This window comes from Colossoma macropomum, unplaced genomic scaffold, assembly GCF_904425465.1.
Source record: "Colossoma macropomum unplaced genomic scaffold, Colossoma_macropomum, whole genome shotgun sequence".
Taxonomy (NCBI): domain Eukaryota; kingdom Metazoa; phylum Chordata; class Actinopteri; order Characiformes; family Serrasalmidae; genus Colossoma; species Colossoma macropomum.
In genome coordinates, this window is record NW_023494797.1 from 6,160,679 (window position 1) to 6,179,300 (window position 18,622).

An 18,622-nucleotide genomic window follows, 5' to 3' on the forward strand; every position below is an offset into this window, starting at 1 on the left:
GCTACAGCCATCTGTGGCTGGGAGTCCAAGAGAGCACAATTGGCCTCGCTCTCTGGGTGGGTAGGATGTAGGATGACCCCCCTTCTCCCCCCCATCACCCAACGCGATGCTAGTCAGCATAGATGTCTGTTAGCTGACGTAACAGATCTGGCGGTTGGCGCTTTCCTCCGAGCGCATTTGGCTGCCCAATGATGTTGCGGGAGCGGCAGTTCGAAAAGATGCGGACCTGCTTCACAGGTCTCGGAGGAAGCCTGTATTAGCCTTCACCCTCCTAGCATTGGTCATATTGTGTGATTGTGGGAGTCCTAACTAGGGGGTGGAATTGGAGACAAAAAGAGGAGGAAAAGGAGGAAAAAAGAATAGTAAAATAGAGAAAGTTGGAGGTGTTTTGAAAATGCTCTCATCATTCAATGCAGACCTCAATGTCTGTCTGTTGATTTTAGGTCAACACTGTAGTTATCTTCTTTGCCTTAGAGAAATAACAGTAAGTTGACTGTGGTTAACACATGACGCATGCATGGCATAGCATGTATCATGTGCTTCCAGAAGGATATCCTGTGTCAAGAACATGTCACAAAACATATTTCCTGTCTATTCACATCTATGAAGAATTAAAGCTACAACTGAATCTTATCTAATGCTTTCAGAATACAGAAATGTTCTCAAATGCTTCCTTAGAGGACAGAAAGCACACAAGGAGCACTCGATCCACTCTGTAAGAAAGAGCAAGCACAGGACACTTAGATTAGGGAGTCTTCATCAGTCACCAAAAAAAAGTCGTCCTTCCTAGCCTATGTGAATCAGTCGATGCAAACAAGTTCTAAGAGTCATATGAGTCTGCATTTAATAATTAGCATAACTTGCTGTGATAGGCAAACTTTGCTGAGCAAGCAGGCAAGTCAATGTGCACTACACTATGAAGTAAGCTTTGTGATGGTACGATGAATTAACTAACAAAAATTAGTCAGCTATAATAATTTATTATGCTAACTAATTACTTTTTACAGCTGAATATGCGGAAATGTTGTAGGGTAGATTGCATCTGTGGAATAAGTGTGTGCTACAGCTCTCCTTAGGTTCTCTTATACAGTGCAGTCTGGCTAACTTTCTAATCAATAGACTCATGTATAACCTGATAACGTGTAGTGAGAGCAGCCTAAAGGAATAACTTTCATGGCCTGTGTGCTTGACTTTTTTCTTCAAGTTAATTTTGTGCACTGAAAAAAAGTGATGCATTAATTTACTTGATTTAAACATATAATGAATAAAATAAGCTACATCAACAGTTTTGTCCTTTAGTTTCCTTTTCACAATAGTTACGCTAATATAATGTTTCATTCATGTGAAAATGATGGACAGATTTAGTTACGTACAGGGAAACACCATATATTTAAAACAATGGCAAATTACAAATTCAAATATCACATTTGACTGAAATGTCCATTCACTGAATCAGAATCAGATTTGCATGTACATCCAGGGGCCCAAGCACTGTGTGTAAATGTTTCTTGCCAGTGGCTGTAAGTTCCACCAAACTGGATCTAACTTACAATCAACTATGTGTGGTCAATGGGCAATACAGCAAAAACATCATGATATTTTAAGACATTTTTACAATACATAATATGTTTTACAATATTTTGTAGGGATGCATCAAAATTTCAGACACTGAACTTTTTTGGTGAAAAGGTCAAACATGACACTTTTTGTTTTTTTGTCAAAAGACAAAAACGGCCAGAAACTTGTCAATAAAATGTCAAAAACAACATTCTAACACATAACACTTTCCCTTACTCCCCTGTGACAGTAAGCATACACTAATTCAAATAGTTGGAGCAGCAGTAAATCAACAATGAACATGTGTGTCCCAAATTTTGCTTATGATTTTGGCTAAGACTTTTCATTTCAGTGCACCACCAATATTGTGATTTTTCTAAAGAACGGGTGCAAATTGGAAGATAATTAATAAAATAAATGAATAAAATAAGATAATGGCATAATGAGTTAATGGTATAATCAACTACTTGTAAACCACAATTTAGGTGGTTACTATACACTGATTGATTACAAGCTTCTTATAATTGGTCTAAATCTGTCTTTTTTTTGTCAGATTTTATCTTTTTATGATACAGTTGTTCAGAATTCTACCAAAGTGTATCATGATGTAATTTATGATAACAATAACACATCATCATTGCCAACACCCTTATTCAACAGCTGTTTAATACATCAAAGGCTCTGTATGGTATGGCCAGTAAATATGGTATTGACTTAAATTTAAATATACACACAAATATATCTAGTTTACTAACTTTATTTAACTTTTTATTGTAATTGTATACTAAACCAATGCACTCTCTGCAATGTATATTTTGTACTGTATCCCTAAGTGTTTATTGTATGCAATGGAGGGGCGCAAGACCAAATAGCTACAAGTTTCCAGTTGAACTGAGCCATACATTTCACAGCTTTCACTAATTAGATGAATTTGCCGCTTGTCCACTTAGAACCATTCGGAGGAAATAGACCCCTCTCTTGCATCCATTCATCCTCCATCTCTTTCAGACAGTGGGAGTTTCTTTCAGAAATAAAGACACAGAGAGGGATGGAAGCAGTTACTGTTTAGACTGAACAAGTAACACTCCTATAGAATGGATGCCTCCCTTGTCTGTGGCGCTCAGCCAGAAAGTCAGAAGCGTTCTTTCTTGAACGAACCTTACAACGTTGACCTCTACCACCATGGATAGTCCATCAAGTGCTGGCATTTAAGCTGGGCATGGCAAACTCTTGCATGAATCTTACCCTGAATTTAAACCCCCAGCAGTGATACACGGTCAGCCGGACACTAGAGCTCAGTTTACCAACAGAGGAGACGGTAAATGTACCTATTGTATGGTTGGCTGGCTCCTGCTGCTGGCTTTTAAATGGCTCTGTTGTTGCACTTCTTCAAACTGGGCTGTTGTGGATCTGGATACTCTAAACACTACAGTAGTGTATGTTACAAAAACAACTTTTCAGTTCTACTGGTGGAAACTTCAGGACACACCCACATCCTACTCTCAGATGACCTTCAGTGGCTTGAGCAGCTCAGAAATAACCTAAAGCTAACATTTTCTTTATGTGTTTGAGATACATTCGCCTTCATGTGCCCAGAAAATGTGACTCAGTGACTCTGATGAAGGTTATCTCACAGTCTACTTTCACCATTCACTCATGAAGATAATACACTTGATATGTGCCATATCTGTCAACTGGTATATTTGGAACTCCATGTGCTCTGTACACACTGAAGAAGGATGAAGGCCTTGGCTTTGCTTTTTCTAAGATGTGATTTAGATTATCTTAGAAGAATCGCTCTTGTTCAGTTCTCTGGAAATGTGGCCAAAAGCACACAGATAAATGTGGTAATGTGTTTCATCCTTTAGGTCTCTGCAATACACCAAATTTAAAGTTTTACCCATCTTTATTCATTATATCACAAAGGTCTTGTAGAAGACAAAGACATAATGCATGCCTGTGTGCTTTACTTTAAGGTGAATAATAGTGTGCTCTTATTATTGGGTCAACCGGTCTAACACCTTGTGCAAGGGTGGCTTATCAAAGTCACGAGGGCCGTGCTTTACAGTGATTTTACCACTGATGAGGAGTGTTGGTAAACCATCAGCTAATAGTGCCATACATCCATTTTCCCATACAGGGTTTACTAAAGTTTACTACTTGAGGCAGATCAACCAAAACACAGTCATATTTGAAGCTTGTAAGACTCTCATGTGAATCCTTCAGTAAATAACATTTCAATTCAAAGCCTAACACTGAATATTACAAGTCAACCCAACTATTCTTTCAGTTATCTGCCAAGTTGATCAGCCTAGTTGTAGCTGATGAGAAAACATGTAAGGTTCTTACGTAGAGTATGTTTAGCATTATTTTGGGCATTTCGTTTATAGACATGCTGATGCCTGTTCCCATCAATCTGCTCAGTGATCCATGTAAGAAACATAATGGTGCATCAATACAGAATCCAACTGTTGTGACGGTCACAGGGGTTTATGCATTGAATATTTTACATTGGCTTAGATCAGATTTTTAAGACTGGAATTATCAGTTTTACAGTAGACATTTCAGGACACCAAGCTGTTGTGGTCCAATCCTTAAAGAATCCTTTAAAACTGCATCTAAAAATAGTAATAAGAAAAAAAAGGTCCAAAATTTTATAGAAATAAATAAAACACCACACCAATAAAATCTTACAGCCTTAAAATGTTAACTGAACTCCAAGTAAAGTTACTTTTTCAAGCAATTGGCAAAACACATGAAGTACCACGTGGTGCAATATTATACACTGTATCTTTTTCCGCATAGTAATATGACGCCACGTGTTCCTATGCGTCCTCTCCATCGAATCCGGAACAAAGCAGAAACGGGGCTCATTTTAGACACAACACGCGTGTAGCAGTCTAAAGCAGATCTGAAGTTTATTTAATACCGCGTATTCTTCACTAATGTGAAGTTAGGAGCCTTAGAGGGAGTGGGAAATGTGTGTGATGTGACCGCGCGCTGTAGCCACGTTGGCGCTGCACGCGCAGCAGCTTCTCCAAGAAATGATGCAACGCACGAGAGAGAGAGAGAGAGAGAGAGAGAGAGAGAGAGAGAGAGAGAGAGAGAGAGAGAGAGAGAGAGAGAGAGCGCTGAGGAGGAGCACGAGCCGCTTAAAGCAGCTTTTACTCAGAGTCACTCTGTCTACACGACTACAGTCCTCATTCTCTCTATACCTCTCTACACACCTAAAGTCTCACTATCGTAGTGTAGAGGGCTACTAGTGTAGAGGGCTACTAGTGTAGAGGGCTGCTGTGGGGAGATACACAGCTGAAAGTCAGTTTTTAATTCAGGTTTTAGTTAAGCTCTGTAGGTTTAGATGTCAATTCAACACTGTAGGTAAATTTTACCTCAACACTAGATTTACCTCATAAGTTTTATCTCAACACTGTAGGCTTACCTCACTGTAAGTTTTACCTCAACACTGTACTCTTACCTCACTTCAAGTTTTACCTCAACACTGTACTCTTACCTCACTGTACGTTTTACCTCAACACTGTACTCTTACCTCACTGTAAGTTTCACCTCAACACTGTGGATTCACCTCACTGCGAGTTTTACCTCAACACTGTACTCTTACCTCACTGTAAGTTTTACCTCAACACTGTACTCTTACCTCACTGTAAGTTTTATCTCAACACTGTACTCTTACCTCACTGTAAGTTCTTTCTCAACACTGTAGATTTCTCTCACTGTAAGTTTTATTTCAACGCTACAGATGTTTCAGTGTTCCTTGTTCAGCGCTGTAGCCTCGCTGTAAGCCCAGCTCTACACTCTACAGTTGTTCCTTCTGAATGATGCAAGCGCTCATAAAGTTACCTCGTCCTATTTGTTCTCACCGCTTCCTCTACCTGTCGTGCACAGGCAGCATGTCAGCCTACTTCTCTGTCACTGGGTCGACTCAGCTGAAACAGAAAAAACCCGAGACAGAGCTCACTGGTCTGGAGTGAAAGAGAGCAGCTCACCTATGATGATAGCGCACGCGCTCATCAGCCCGATCTCCTTTTTGAGTGTCACTCTGTCCTTCGACCCGCTCTGGTTTTTCTCAGAGTCTAACAGAGTCCCGGACTCCGGACTTTTCACACAGTTTCTCCGGGTCGCCTCGGTCCCGTCCATCTCGGTCACTGTTTTTCTCTATTTTAAACTAACAAAAACAAACAAAAACATAAACAGCCTCCTGTAAGCCGCGCTCGTTCTCATAAGCTGAAGTTGATGCACGGCGCGCGGCGCGCGCATGCGCTGACTCGTGGTCCTTGACGACAACGACCAACATGCAAAGCAACGGCGGTATTAGTTTAGAGTGAATCCCACCCGTATTCCGCAACACCCCGCCTGCCTGCGTCAGAATCCGCTACTAGTTCAGAGTCACACAGCAGTCCGCCAAAGTACCAGCCAATCAGAGCGCAGGAAGGCGGAGCTTTTCGGAATAGAGGTGGGAAAAAAATAACGGTGGGAAACGGACCCAGCTGCCCACCTGTATCCCACCTGCTGCGAGAATGCCTCGAGGCTTAGTTTGAGGTTTTAACACAGAGCCTGTTTAGACGCAGTGAAGTGGCAGCCCATTGCTCCATTTCACCGTTACGCCCTCGTAACGCCATTCATTTGTTTGGGTTTCATTTTTACAGTATTTGAAAAAACGCCCTGTGGACACTTCATGAAAAACGAACCCTCAAAATTAGGTCAACATAGATTACAGTCTAATCAGTATATGTGTAAAACTGTTCTCAGTTAGATAAGTTAGCTTGCAAGCTATAGATACTTAGCTTTAGCTAGCTAACCTGAGCTAATAAAATCATAAATGGCCCACAAAATACTGTAAAATAGTGTACAGTTATTATTTTTGCTGTGTTTTTTCTTTTTAGGGGGACAACATGAGTCTATCAGTAACCAGTTACCAGGTGATGGCATATGTATATATATATATATATATATATATATATATATATATATAGATAGATAGATAGATAGATACATATATGTAGAAAGAAAGCATATATCAGTCTGCTGGCTTGGTAAGATCGGCGCCCCACTCAGCGTATGCCACTGCTGGCCCACCCTCAGACTACGCAGATTATTATCCTGCGTACAACATCTAACTGGTTTTTGAATCTCCTTAAACTGATTTGAAATTCACACAGCCTTTTATTTTGAAAAATAAACTAAGACAAATATTACAAACAACTGAGGAAAAATGACTGGGCCTAATATGAAATGACTTTGTTTAAAATGTTGTTGCTCACACTGTGCTAGATAATTTACTAATTTACAAAGTATAATGAAAGAAAGAATTAAAGGAAAACAAGTAAATTGGACTGTTAGTGAAAAATGAGCGATAAAAAGTAGCATTTTGTCTAATACTCTGCTTAACCATCAGTGGGCCTCCCGTAAAACCCTGAGCAAAAATCCAGTGGGTCGCCAGCTTTGCTGTCAGCAGACCAACACCACATCATTTAAAAGTGTCTCCCTTGTAGCAAGCCTGCTAGCTGGTAAGATAAGATGAAGTCAGTGTATTTGTGTAGTTAAAGGTGGCTTGCCAGCTAACTAGTGAGGGAAAGGTAAAGTTGGTGCATTTTTGTAAATGCAATAACACAGTTAAATGTGAGGTCCAGCTGCCAAAGCTGTAAGGTCAATAGTGTACTGTGGTCTAAAGGTCTTTATATACGAATAGTTCTATAAATGTATAAACCTTTGGAGTTTTTAACCAGAACAATGTGCTGATATGTCTTTAGTTAATCATTTAATGAAAAACAACACTCCTCCTCATAAGGTCACTGAAGGAGAATTCCACTGATTTTTCAAAATTTCAACACAATTCAATTAGTAAGGTGTAAACAAAGTAAGTGAAAGTGGTTTGATGTGAAATATACCACTCAAGAGATACTTACCAAGTTGTTCACAACATAGGTGATGGGAACCAGACATCTAAAGTGTGCCTCTACAGAATGCCTCTACAGTCCACCTCACATAAAGCTATTACATAAAATTGTTCTTACGTATATGGTTTACCTATGTAGACAGTGTCATTTGTCATTAGATTAAATATATTAACACAACCTTAAAAGGAAACTCCACCCGTTTTCCACAACATCTGCATACTTAAATGGTTAAAATTCAAAGTCATTTAGATTGTTTAATGTGAAATGTTCTGTTGTAAAGAAATGTATTGACTCATAACTGTTCATTTGTCATAGGAACCAGACATCTGAAGCATTTACTGCTTCTAAAGCTGCCTCAGGTAAAGCTATAGCATACAAATACATTGCCTGATACCCGAGACATTGTTTTACAAAAGTTGAGTAGCATGCCTTTACCTAAAACATATTTTTAAGATACATATTTGATAACAGTTTATAACAGAAAGCCTGTATTTTTTCTTCAGATTCACCACTATTTTATCATAATCAACATTACATACAAAAGCCCATAAGATACACATAGGTTTACTGTTATCACAACCCCTGGTTCAATCAAAACCACTGTAAAGAAATCAGAGTTGGTAAGCTTTTCTACAATGCAGTGGTTTCACATCAAAACACTCTAAATGATTTTGTTTACATCTAAATGATTAAATTTTAAATTTTAAATTAAATTAAAAGCCAGTGCAATTCCTTTTTAACTTATGCTTCTTGGTTAAAAGTTAAAATGAGTCAGGCTCATTAAAATCAAAGCTACATCTTTATAGCCCAATGTTTTGTCATAATTTGATTTTTAATTGGGGTTTCACAATATTACAATAAAAGCATCGTTCACCAGGTTAGTCCACATGCATAAACAGAACAAAGTATTTGGAAGGAGAAAGAAAATGGAAAAAGAAAAGAGTATCAATCTATAATATTTGCTTTGTAGATCACATCACATTATCCAAATATAGCCAAAGAGCTGTCCAGATTTTCTAAAATTTGGCAGATCTTTGTAAGTCATTTGTTACTTTTTCCAAGGGACTGTGCAACTTGTGTGAATGATATCTTGGCCTTGACCGAGGGCACTTCAGACTTAGACCATAACAATAATTTGTTATAATGTTTTTTGGCCAGGTAGGTAAGAATGTTTAATATGTAAACAGTTTCTGCATCAAAGGTTTCATTGCAAAAATGCATCAGATAAACACTGGGTGACTTTGAATTCTTTATCAAATATCTTTTGTATAGCTGGGCGAACCAGTTTCCAAGAATCTTATTACAAATCTTATTACAAAAGACTCAAACTAGAACTACTTAATCATATGCATTGTTTCAGCTGCCTCACAGTATATATCATTATGATAGGCTTCTAATAGTAGTCATTCTCTGGTTTGCATAGATCTATTCATATATGTTTATAGACATTTTCATAGATCATTTGTTTCTCTGACTGGTAGGCCTCTAACAGTAGTCATCGGTTATCACTCGTTAATCTAAATACTTCTATCCAGTGACTGGTTTCTTCTGTTTTTTTTCTATATTCACTACGGTGTACTAATTGTAGAACTTTATCCTTTATCCATATGGCTCTTGTTATGTTATTGTTTTGCTACTCAGTGTTGACCAGAGGAGGATGGGTTCCCCTTTTGAGTCTTGGGTTCTCTCAAGGTTTCTTCCTTTTGCTCTGAGGGGGATTTTCTTGCCACTGTTGCCATTGGCTTGCTCATTTGGCAGTTGGATCTGGATCTTCTGTAAAGCTGCTTTGTGACAACGGCCACTGTAAGAAGTGCTATATGAATAAATCTTGGCTTGACTTGACTTTACAATTTTAAAACACATGCATTACAGAGCCTACACCAATCTTACGTTCGAAGCACAGGTTTGAACTGTTTGAGAACATTTTCTGAATATGGACAGGGGTATAAAATGTAAAGTGCACTTGAGAAAAATCTACTCGCATATGTGAAGGCGGTCATCATTATTAAAACATAGTGCGAGATTCGCTCCCATGACATCCTCAGCACGTTACAAGCTGAAATGCCCATCCTCGACAGGATTCAGAGGGCTGAGATCTTGTCCTTCAGACTGCTGGGAGACACCAGATGCTCTTCAATGTTTGTAAGCTTATAACTCAAAATGCATTAGTTGTAAAAACGTATTATGGTTATTTGACATGTCAAAATTGTACATTGTATAATTATATATTATATTCGGCATCCATGCTAGAAGGCCAGTGTTTTTAATCTGCAGGGGGAAGGTGCAGAATCAAGGCAAGTGGGTACCATAAAGATGGACTGGTCAGAATACTTAGATATTTCTTAACTTCTCTCCAATCTAATGATGTATTAATACCACAAAGATGTCAGATACGGATAAATAGAAATGGAAGAGGACCATATAGCCCACTATTTTAAGATACAAAAACTGATTAGAGTATGTACACTATGCAGGTACTCATATTACTTATGTTACATAGTCAGTGCTGACATGTACATGTACATTGTTTTTTTGGATCAGTGAAAGTTCGGTTATGTGTGGGTTTTAGTTTACTGTAAGCATAAGGACCGTATAGGACCATATGCATGCTCAGATCTTAAGGTCGAACTAGGAGTGTTTAATGAAAATGCACAGATCCAAACTTGAATTAACTGTTTTTTTCTCCCAGTCAGTTCAATAAATGGATTTGACATGAATGTAGATTAAATACCCAAAATAAATAATAATAGGGTAGTTATCTCTTTGTCATTGTTGGTATTTAACACTTTGTGTGTGTTTGTACAGTGTGTGTGTTTGTGTACATGTATGCATAGGTGGGGGTGCATGTTTGTTTGCATGCATGCATGTGTACATGCATTTGGGTGTGTCTCATGCATACATTACTGTGCAAACATCAGAGACCACTGTTCATTTATATGATTTCCAGTCGGAACAGCGATTAAAGTGTAAAGTAAAATAAGTTATTCATTTTTCAGGATCAGAATATTTAGTGTATGCACACTTTGCCTTTATTAATTTTTTCATTCTTTTTGGGAGACTTGCTTTCAGTTTTCCAAAGAGCTCAGAAGTGGGTTGCATTTTCTGCTTCTCATGATCCAAGTAATCTCAAACACATTCAATGATGCTGAGGTCTGGACTCTAGGGTGGTCAGTCTGTTGTTCTTAGGACTCCAGCAGCTTCTTTGTTTGATAAATATGTTGTGATCTTCTCAGTAGTGTACTTGGGGTCGTGATCTCTAGAACGAATTTCTTCCCAATCAGATACTTCTCATAGGGTGTTGTGTGATGTATAAATATTGTTTGTATTTGTCAATATTCATGATGCCTTCACTTAAAAACAAATGATCATTGTCTCCATATCTTTTATAATTTAACAAACTCCAGTTTTGGAAAATCTTGTTTTTTTTTCACTTATTATTTTCCTTTGACTTTCTCCTTCCTTATGCAAGTGGATTATCTTACATCTAATTTCCTCAGAAATATCTAGTCATTTTCGATGCACATGAGAAAGAAATTTGTAAGGCACCTGGGGTGTGTTTGGGTAGTTGCTTGTGTGAATGTTAGTGTCTCTTTGAAGGGAAATGTTACGTCTCCTTCCGGCTGCTTCTTAGACTCTTGTGCTCCAGAACTCCAACTCCCAGAATTCAGAGGAGGATCACATGACTCAGAACTCTCAGGCATCAGCCTGTCCTATATCTGCTTCACCTGATTACTGATTCTCCTACCTGTGTCTAGCCCTGTATATATTATTTGTTTGCCCTCACTTCTTTGTGAAGTTTGCCCCAGTTTCACTGAGCATACTAAGCGTCGTTTAACTGCCTGTCCTTTTGTGTTTTTGACTTTGTTCTTTCGACTTTTTTTTTGTTTTTTGTTTTTTTGTTTTTGCCAAGCCTTTTTTGTTCTGTTTTGTCAGTTCTGTTTTTTGTCTCTGCTTGTCTTTTTTGACCTTTTGCTGGATGTCCCTTTTTGCTATTGTTCACTCTCTCTTGGTTTTGACCTTCGCCTGTTTAATAACTTCGAGTTTGGGTCTCCCGTTTTCATCGAAAACCTCAAAACTGGGTTTTATCTGTGAGTGTCTTATTTGTACTGACTCACCACAGAGAACGTAATGTCAGTGACTGCTGTTCCCAAAGGAGCCACTGACATTTTGTTCCCCTTCAAAGAGACACTAGCATTCACACAAGCAGCTGCACAAACACACCTCAGGTGCCTTACACATTTCTTTCTCATGTGCATCTAAAATAAGTATAAATTATTCATTTTTTAGGGGATACATTTTTAACTGAACATTACATATATATCTCCTACAAACTGAACTTATACAAAATTTTTGTATGGCTTTTTGGCTGGAATTTAAAGAAACAAAACGGTGGTTTCTGCTTTTTGTAAAGTACTGTATACACATTACACATATTTACAAAAATGTGCCTACACACACAGACTGTCCCCATGTCTCCCTCTCTCTCTCTCTCTCTCTCTCTCTCGCACACACACAGCCTGTGTCATGCCCTCATACATGCTGTTCTATCATTAGGTACTGCAGCTGGACTGGAGTGTCACAATGATAGTGTCCCACAGTTCATTACAAGACACCACACACACACACACACACACACACACACACACACACACACACACACACACATTTCTAAACTCTCATTTGTATTTTCTGTTGGCATGAAAGGCGTACATTTGAATCTGACTGATGATTGAAGTGGTGTCCTATGGCAATACTGTAACAGGCATTTGCTAAAGCTTTATGAGGTCTGATTGTCTCATCACCAGTTACAATGTGATTGGTTGAAAAACAGATAGATGGCAGGCTTAACTGGCAGAAACGAGCCTAAATCCTTACTTATGGTAAAATCACTGTAACGCACAGCCTCAATTGGCTTGATGTTGATCTGCTTGTTCGGGGACACTGTACAATTTCAATTTCAAATTTATTTATACAGCCATTGTCACATAGCAGCTTCACAGAAATCCAGTCCAAGCCCTAAAAAAGCAAACCAATGGTGACAGTGGTAATAAAAGACTAAGTGCATGAAGAAGAAATCTTTAGAGGAACAAAGACTCAAAAAGGAAACCCATCCTCTTCTGGTTGACACCTGATAGAAAAAGAAAAACACAACACAACCCTCATTCACAGATTCTCTGGAAGCTAAAAGAAGTGAAGTGCTTCAAAGACCTCCAGCACAGGCTGAAACAAACACCTTCATTTGTGATAATGACTGACATGAAACAATAGAGAGCATCAGTGTAACACTGCTGATCACAAATGCACAAGCAAGGTGATTCAGTTTAGTATGAATGTGTTACAGAAATGACTAAACCTGCAGCCAAAACTACACCCAAGCTGAGCACATTTAATTGCTTTTAAAGACAGTATAAAACCTGAAAGACGCCTTTTTATTTCTCACCCATCCCCCGCTAGCGCCTGGCAGCTGAAGGCAGGTGCTTCCTGAACTGTTGCAGGTTATGCAGAGCAAAGGTTTGAATCTACAGCACTCATTCATGCTCATAACTGCTTTGTAGGTTAATGACCCATAAATCTGCTTTGCTGGTTAATTAATAAATTACTGATGTTTGTTACTCTTCCTGCAAAACACCTTTTCTTTGTGTGTGTGTGTGTGTGTGTGTGTGTGTGTGTGTGTGTGTGTTTGTGCATAAGAGTGTGTAGATCATTTTTGCGCATGGTCTAACAATTGTTGAAAATGTTCCAGCTGTTATTACATGACAAAACAAAAGAGCTTATTAGTGTTATCCCCTAGCACATACTTTTTACACAGACACAGTCACACATGCAGTTAGACACTCAAGTAATTCCCACGTGTGTGATGTCCTCAGTTTTCATACTCAACCAGAATGACTGGTTTCTTCCCCAGCCTGAAATGTAGACCACTTAACTTGAACACTCTATTAAGTCAGGTGAGATCCTGGAAATGTTCAAGGGAAAATGCATAAGGATACAAGGAAGTGTAAAGTGGTGTGCGTTAGGGTACAAAGGAGTGGATAAAGGAACTAGGAAGTGCATAAAAAGATACAAGGCAAAACATGAGAAAAACAAACGGAAGTGCATAAGAGATAGGGGTGAAAATCGATTCTTTAAGTTTCAGCTCAGCTATAGCTGCTTTTCTTGCATCACCAGCTGGAAACTTTTCCACAAAAGTAGAACAGTTTCTTGTAAAATGTCTCTTTATGTTCTACTTTTTACGAGGCTGAAGTCGCTTCTCATTTGCCAGCTTCTCGTTTGAATTTTCCCGTTCCACCACATTCCGCCAGAATGTAACTGCTGCACCATTTAAGGTGCAACGGGAAAATTTGAACGAGAGCTGGAAAACGAGAAACAGTTTCACGTGTGTTTTTAGTGTTTGACAGTTTCTCGCTGCAGATTAAATGTATCGGGAACCCAGCTGGAGTGCTTATAAATGCAAATAAGTCTATTCGTCTCCAAATTATCGATGTTCATCTTAATTCTTTCTGTTTGCCTTTTCGTTAGCTAACGTTACTAGCTAGGTGAACTAGCAGTTATGGGCTACATTAATTCAAGCATTTAAGATCATTTATTGTTGACACTGTGTTTGAACGATCAGCAGAGACCAAAACCGAAGTTATGAAATCACTGAAGAAAACGGGTAGAATAGCTGTAATCTGCTGCGTGGACATCCACTGCCACAGGATCTTATTTTTACCATAACTGTGCATTTTATCGCAGATGAGTGGCAGCCTGCGTCTGTGTGCTTTGCTTTAAAAGTTCCATGTTGTCACACAGTGAGAAAAAAGAAATCCTGTATAGAAAAAAAGATCGTAATCGTTTTATAATCGCATCACAGCCCTCTGAATCACAATCGAATCGAACCGTGAGGTGCCTAGAGATTCCCACCTCTAATAAGAGAGCACTGGACTTTTCATTGGGTGAAGGCTAATGTATGTTTCTTCAAGTCATGTGAAGCCAGGAACTGCATCTTTTGGATCTTCTGCTAATGCAATGTCATTGGACACCTCAGCTTGCTTGGAGGAGAACTATAACTACCAATTTTGTAACGGCTAGCAGACGTCTGTGCTGGATTCCCCAGCGATGCCACAGTCAACCGTAGTCAGGAATACAGAATAGACTTGGTTCTCCCAGAGTGCATTGGATAGCCCTCCCTCTCCCCCATCGCCCAGAGTGATGTTAGCCATTGCAGGTGTTTGCTAGATGACGTAACACAAGGGGGAGTTAGCGTTCTCCTCGAAGTGAGTTCTGTCCAATGACATCGCAGCAAGAACCAGACAAAAATCCCCAAAAAATAAAGTGCATAAGGCTATAAAGGAGTGCGTGAGGATACACAGGAGTGTATAGAAAGTGCATAGGCATTTAAAGTCTTGTGAAAAAGAAAGAAAAAAATAAATAAATGTGCAAGGGTAGAAGGAGTACATTATGATACAAGAAAGTACGTAAAGGTACAGGAGAGCGCATTAGGAACAAGGACCGGCTATATGGGAGTACATAGGGTACAAGGGAGTGAATAAGGACACTAGGGGGTGCATACAAGTATGAATGTCCAGAATTTTAAGTCTTATGGGATCTGGAGTAAACTGATTCCTAGCAATCACACTGCATCCTTTTTATGCAGCAAGTTTGGCCTGCAAGCCTCACTGCTCGGTCTGAATTCACTGTGTGCGCATATCGTCAAGGTTCTCAGTTTTTTATGTGTGGCTGTAGTAATAGAGGCTGCCAATATGCAATACAAGATCAACCTGCATCAAGGTTTGCAATTAATATTAGTGAAACATTGTGGCGACAGCCGCGGGGCGCGTTGCCAACCAGGAGCTGATATGGCAGATAGCTACACGAAGAGGCTCATAGGTAGCGTGCACCCCAGTTAAAAAAGGTACTGTTTGTGTTGTTTATGTTGGTGCTTGGTAGTTAAAAATGTGTAATGTGTTGGTTGGGATGTTCTGTGTGACATGAGTGGGTTTAGTTGGGGGTTTTGCACATCAGGGTGAAGCTGATTTGTGATCTCCCCCACAGTTTGCTGTGTTGTTATGTGCCTGCTAGGTTTAATAAAAGATCAGAATCATGGCTTCAATCAAAACTTCTTTTGACCACCGTTATAACATTCACGTTTAAAGTTCATTTCAGTTCTTTCAATGTGAGGCTGTCCTGCAATTCTATGATGTTGTTAAATTGGTAAATGTCAGTTCACTGAGCCTCAGGACTGGCCGGCTTTGGTCCTCTTTTCTATTTTCAGCGGCTCGTCATTGCCTGACAATTGCACGAGTGGAGTGACTCATTTGTGTGTGAAGTGATTTGTTTCCAGAAGCTAAGGCTTGTTTTTTTCAGATGTGGACTATTAGTGGACACTTTTCTGATCCAGCTGTGCATGTGCTATTTGAAGATTCCTCTGTGACCCAAGGTTGCTTTTGGAATCTTTTCACCTTAAAGTGATAGTTCAGAAAATGTATAATGTTCATTCAGTCAATACACATTTATTTTTTAAGGGGAGGACTACTTTTATCAGTAAATAACAAAATCCTAAATCACACATTTGCCTCAAACTGCTAAGTGTTGTTAAGAATTCTCAAATAGCTTCCTTATGTGGTTTCAGTATTGTTATCTATAAAATGGCTGGTTCTACTGTTTTATCTATGCAATGTACCTTTTGGTCATTGTATTAGATAACAGTTCATCATAAACCACATAAGCAAGCCTATTTGACTTACTTAGCAACTCAATGTGGTTGGAGGCAAGTGTGAGACTTAAGCATGAAGTTAGTTGGTGCTGTTTAAGCTTCTCTTGGTTGTTATCAATGTTTGCAAAACTAAACCTTGTGTTGTAGTACTTGAGTCCGGTCTCGGTCTGGAGTCTGGTCTTGAGACTGTAAATTAATAGTCTTGGTCTTATCTCAGACTCTACATCATTTTGACTCGGCCTTGTCTCGACCTTGACTCAGAAACTGTTCTTGAGACTAGTGCGATCCTCTGTCTGAGGTAATTGCAGACTAAACTATCATTTTTGAATATCAACAAAACCTTCAAACAGAATAAAACAGTCCTTTCTCTACATGCCCTCAGATAAATAGTTCATTGCCGTTTGAGGATCTAATTGGTCTTTCCATAATGGCTTAACTGGGCATTATTTGTTTGCGAATGTTTACTGGTTCCAAAATTCAAACCTCCCCTGAGAACAGATCGGGATGTTATTATCACTGCGTTTTCATTTAATATTGAGAAGAGATGTATGTTGTTTAGTTTATACAGTTGACTTTAGAAGGTGATTTTTAATAAGTTTTAGGACCGAGAATAACCTCACCATCACATGCTTCCAAAAGATACAATGCAAAGTTGGATTAATATGTTAATATATTAATACTTAATAGACTATATATTATTTAATGTTGTATTTTGTTATTTAATGAGCTGTTATTTAACATATTGCTTGAAGTTATAATGTTATATGTTTACTATATATATATATATGTATGTATATATATATATATATATATATATATATATATATATATATATATATATTTATTTAATGATATATATCATGTATAACGAATGTACAATAAACTACAAATGAATTTCAGTTTTTTCCCTTTCTTTTTTTTATATTCTCAAGAAATCTTTTGGTCTTGACTCTGACTCAATATGTCCAGGTTTCAGTCTTCAGTCTTGGCTCAGACTCGCCTCTTGTGCACTACAACACCACAAAATCTGTCTAGGCTGACTACATCAGAGGTAAAGGAAAAATTGTGCAAATTTGAGCTGTCCCTATCTGTGACCAGATGACTAGTCTGAGTGTGTGTGTGTGTGTGTGTTGGGGGGGTTCTAAAGGAGCAAGCCTGTCCTCCCATTTCACTCTGTCTGTCTCTGACAGTGGCCCGTGGGGGCAGTCAGAGAGTCACCAATTCGTGGCAGTTCTTTCCTCCTTTCTCTCACACTAATGTTGCCGAATGAACAATTACAGCGGAGGGCCTCACTTTTGGCCCAGACCCCACTGCAAAAGGGAGCGCAAGCTTTGTTCAAAGACAGGAAGAGAAGAACAGAGACGGCTGTGTGTGAGAGAGGGATGGCGGGAACGAGAGGAGGAGTCGGCCTGTAAACAAATATGTCACAATGCATACATGTGCACACACACAACCACACACACACACACACACACAAACACACACACACCTTGACACAGTAATCAAATGCCAATTAGGGTCTATTATTGAATATACAAACCAATCAACTGTGCTTCAAGAAATGGAAATATTAGGCTGACTTAATGTGAAACACTGTGAAACTTTTCTTGTGAAAACCTACATGAAACTAAATTGCACTTGAGTTACATAATGTAAAGCTTTCTGCAACTCATTTGAAACTCATCTACGACAGTTGCAGGCATCTCAACTTCACAGAACAAGTTTCATGAAACAGCCAATCAAAACAGCAAGAACACATCACACTGAACAGTATACTTTAAAAGATTGATTGATAATGGGCAAGAAAATATGAAAGAAGATGGTTTATTAAGCAGTTAGAAAGGACCCCATCCCCTTGGCTGACTCAAGTAAGACTAAATATATAGTAAAGAGCCATGGATGGAGAGAGAAAGACGATACTGTATGTAGATATAGGAAAAAAGGTTATGACAGCTGGAGAAATCATACCAACATGATAAAAATGCTGCAAGTATATAAATTATAACTTGCAGATGACTAGCAATAACAATACAGTCTATCAAAAATATGACCTGCTAATTTGGCTAAGTAGTATAGTAACTGAATTAGTGTTGCATGTAACTTTGAATTTTTTTCAATTGTTTTGTGTAACTGTCAAGTTGCACTGAAATTGTGTTGCAGGCAACTCATAACATGCAACAAATTGCATGAAAGTTTCGCTGTGTAAAGCCAGCCTTATGCTTCTGATTTGCATTTATGACAATGTATTATGATGCAATTACATTTAGAACACTTTAATAACGTATTAGTGTCATTTAGGCACTGTGGAAATGTCCCCTTAAATTCATAAATTCAGTCTGCCACCAGAGTAGTTGTTATATCCAGAATTTAAGGTGTCTATATGCTACGTTGTTTTCTATCACTAAATAAAAAAAGCACTATGCAAAACCATATAGTACACTATATAAAAGAAGAC

General features: G+C 38.6%; 1 protein-coding gene across 1 annotated transcript in view; it reads right to left on the reverse strand.

Annotated features, from left to right (window-relative positions):
* Positions 1-5,923, reverse strand: part of slc7a10a (solute carrier family 7 member 10a) — a 32,214-nt gene extending 26,291 nt beyond the window's left edge. The window contains exon 1 of the mRNA XM_036584126.1: positions 5,562-5,923. Coding sequence (XP_036440019.1) covers positions 5,562-5,712 — 151 coding nt within the window. The 5' untranslated portion in view covers positions 5,713-5,923. The remainder of the gene's footprint in view (positions 1-5,561) is intronic.
* Positions 5,924-18,622: the final 12,699 nt, after the last annotated feature.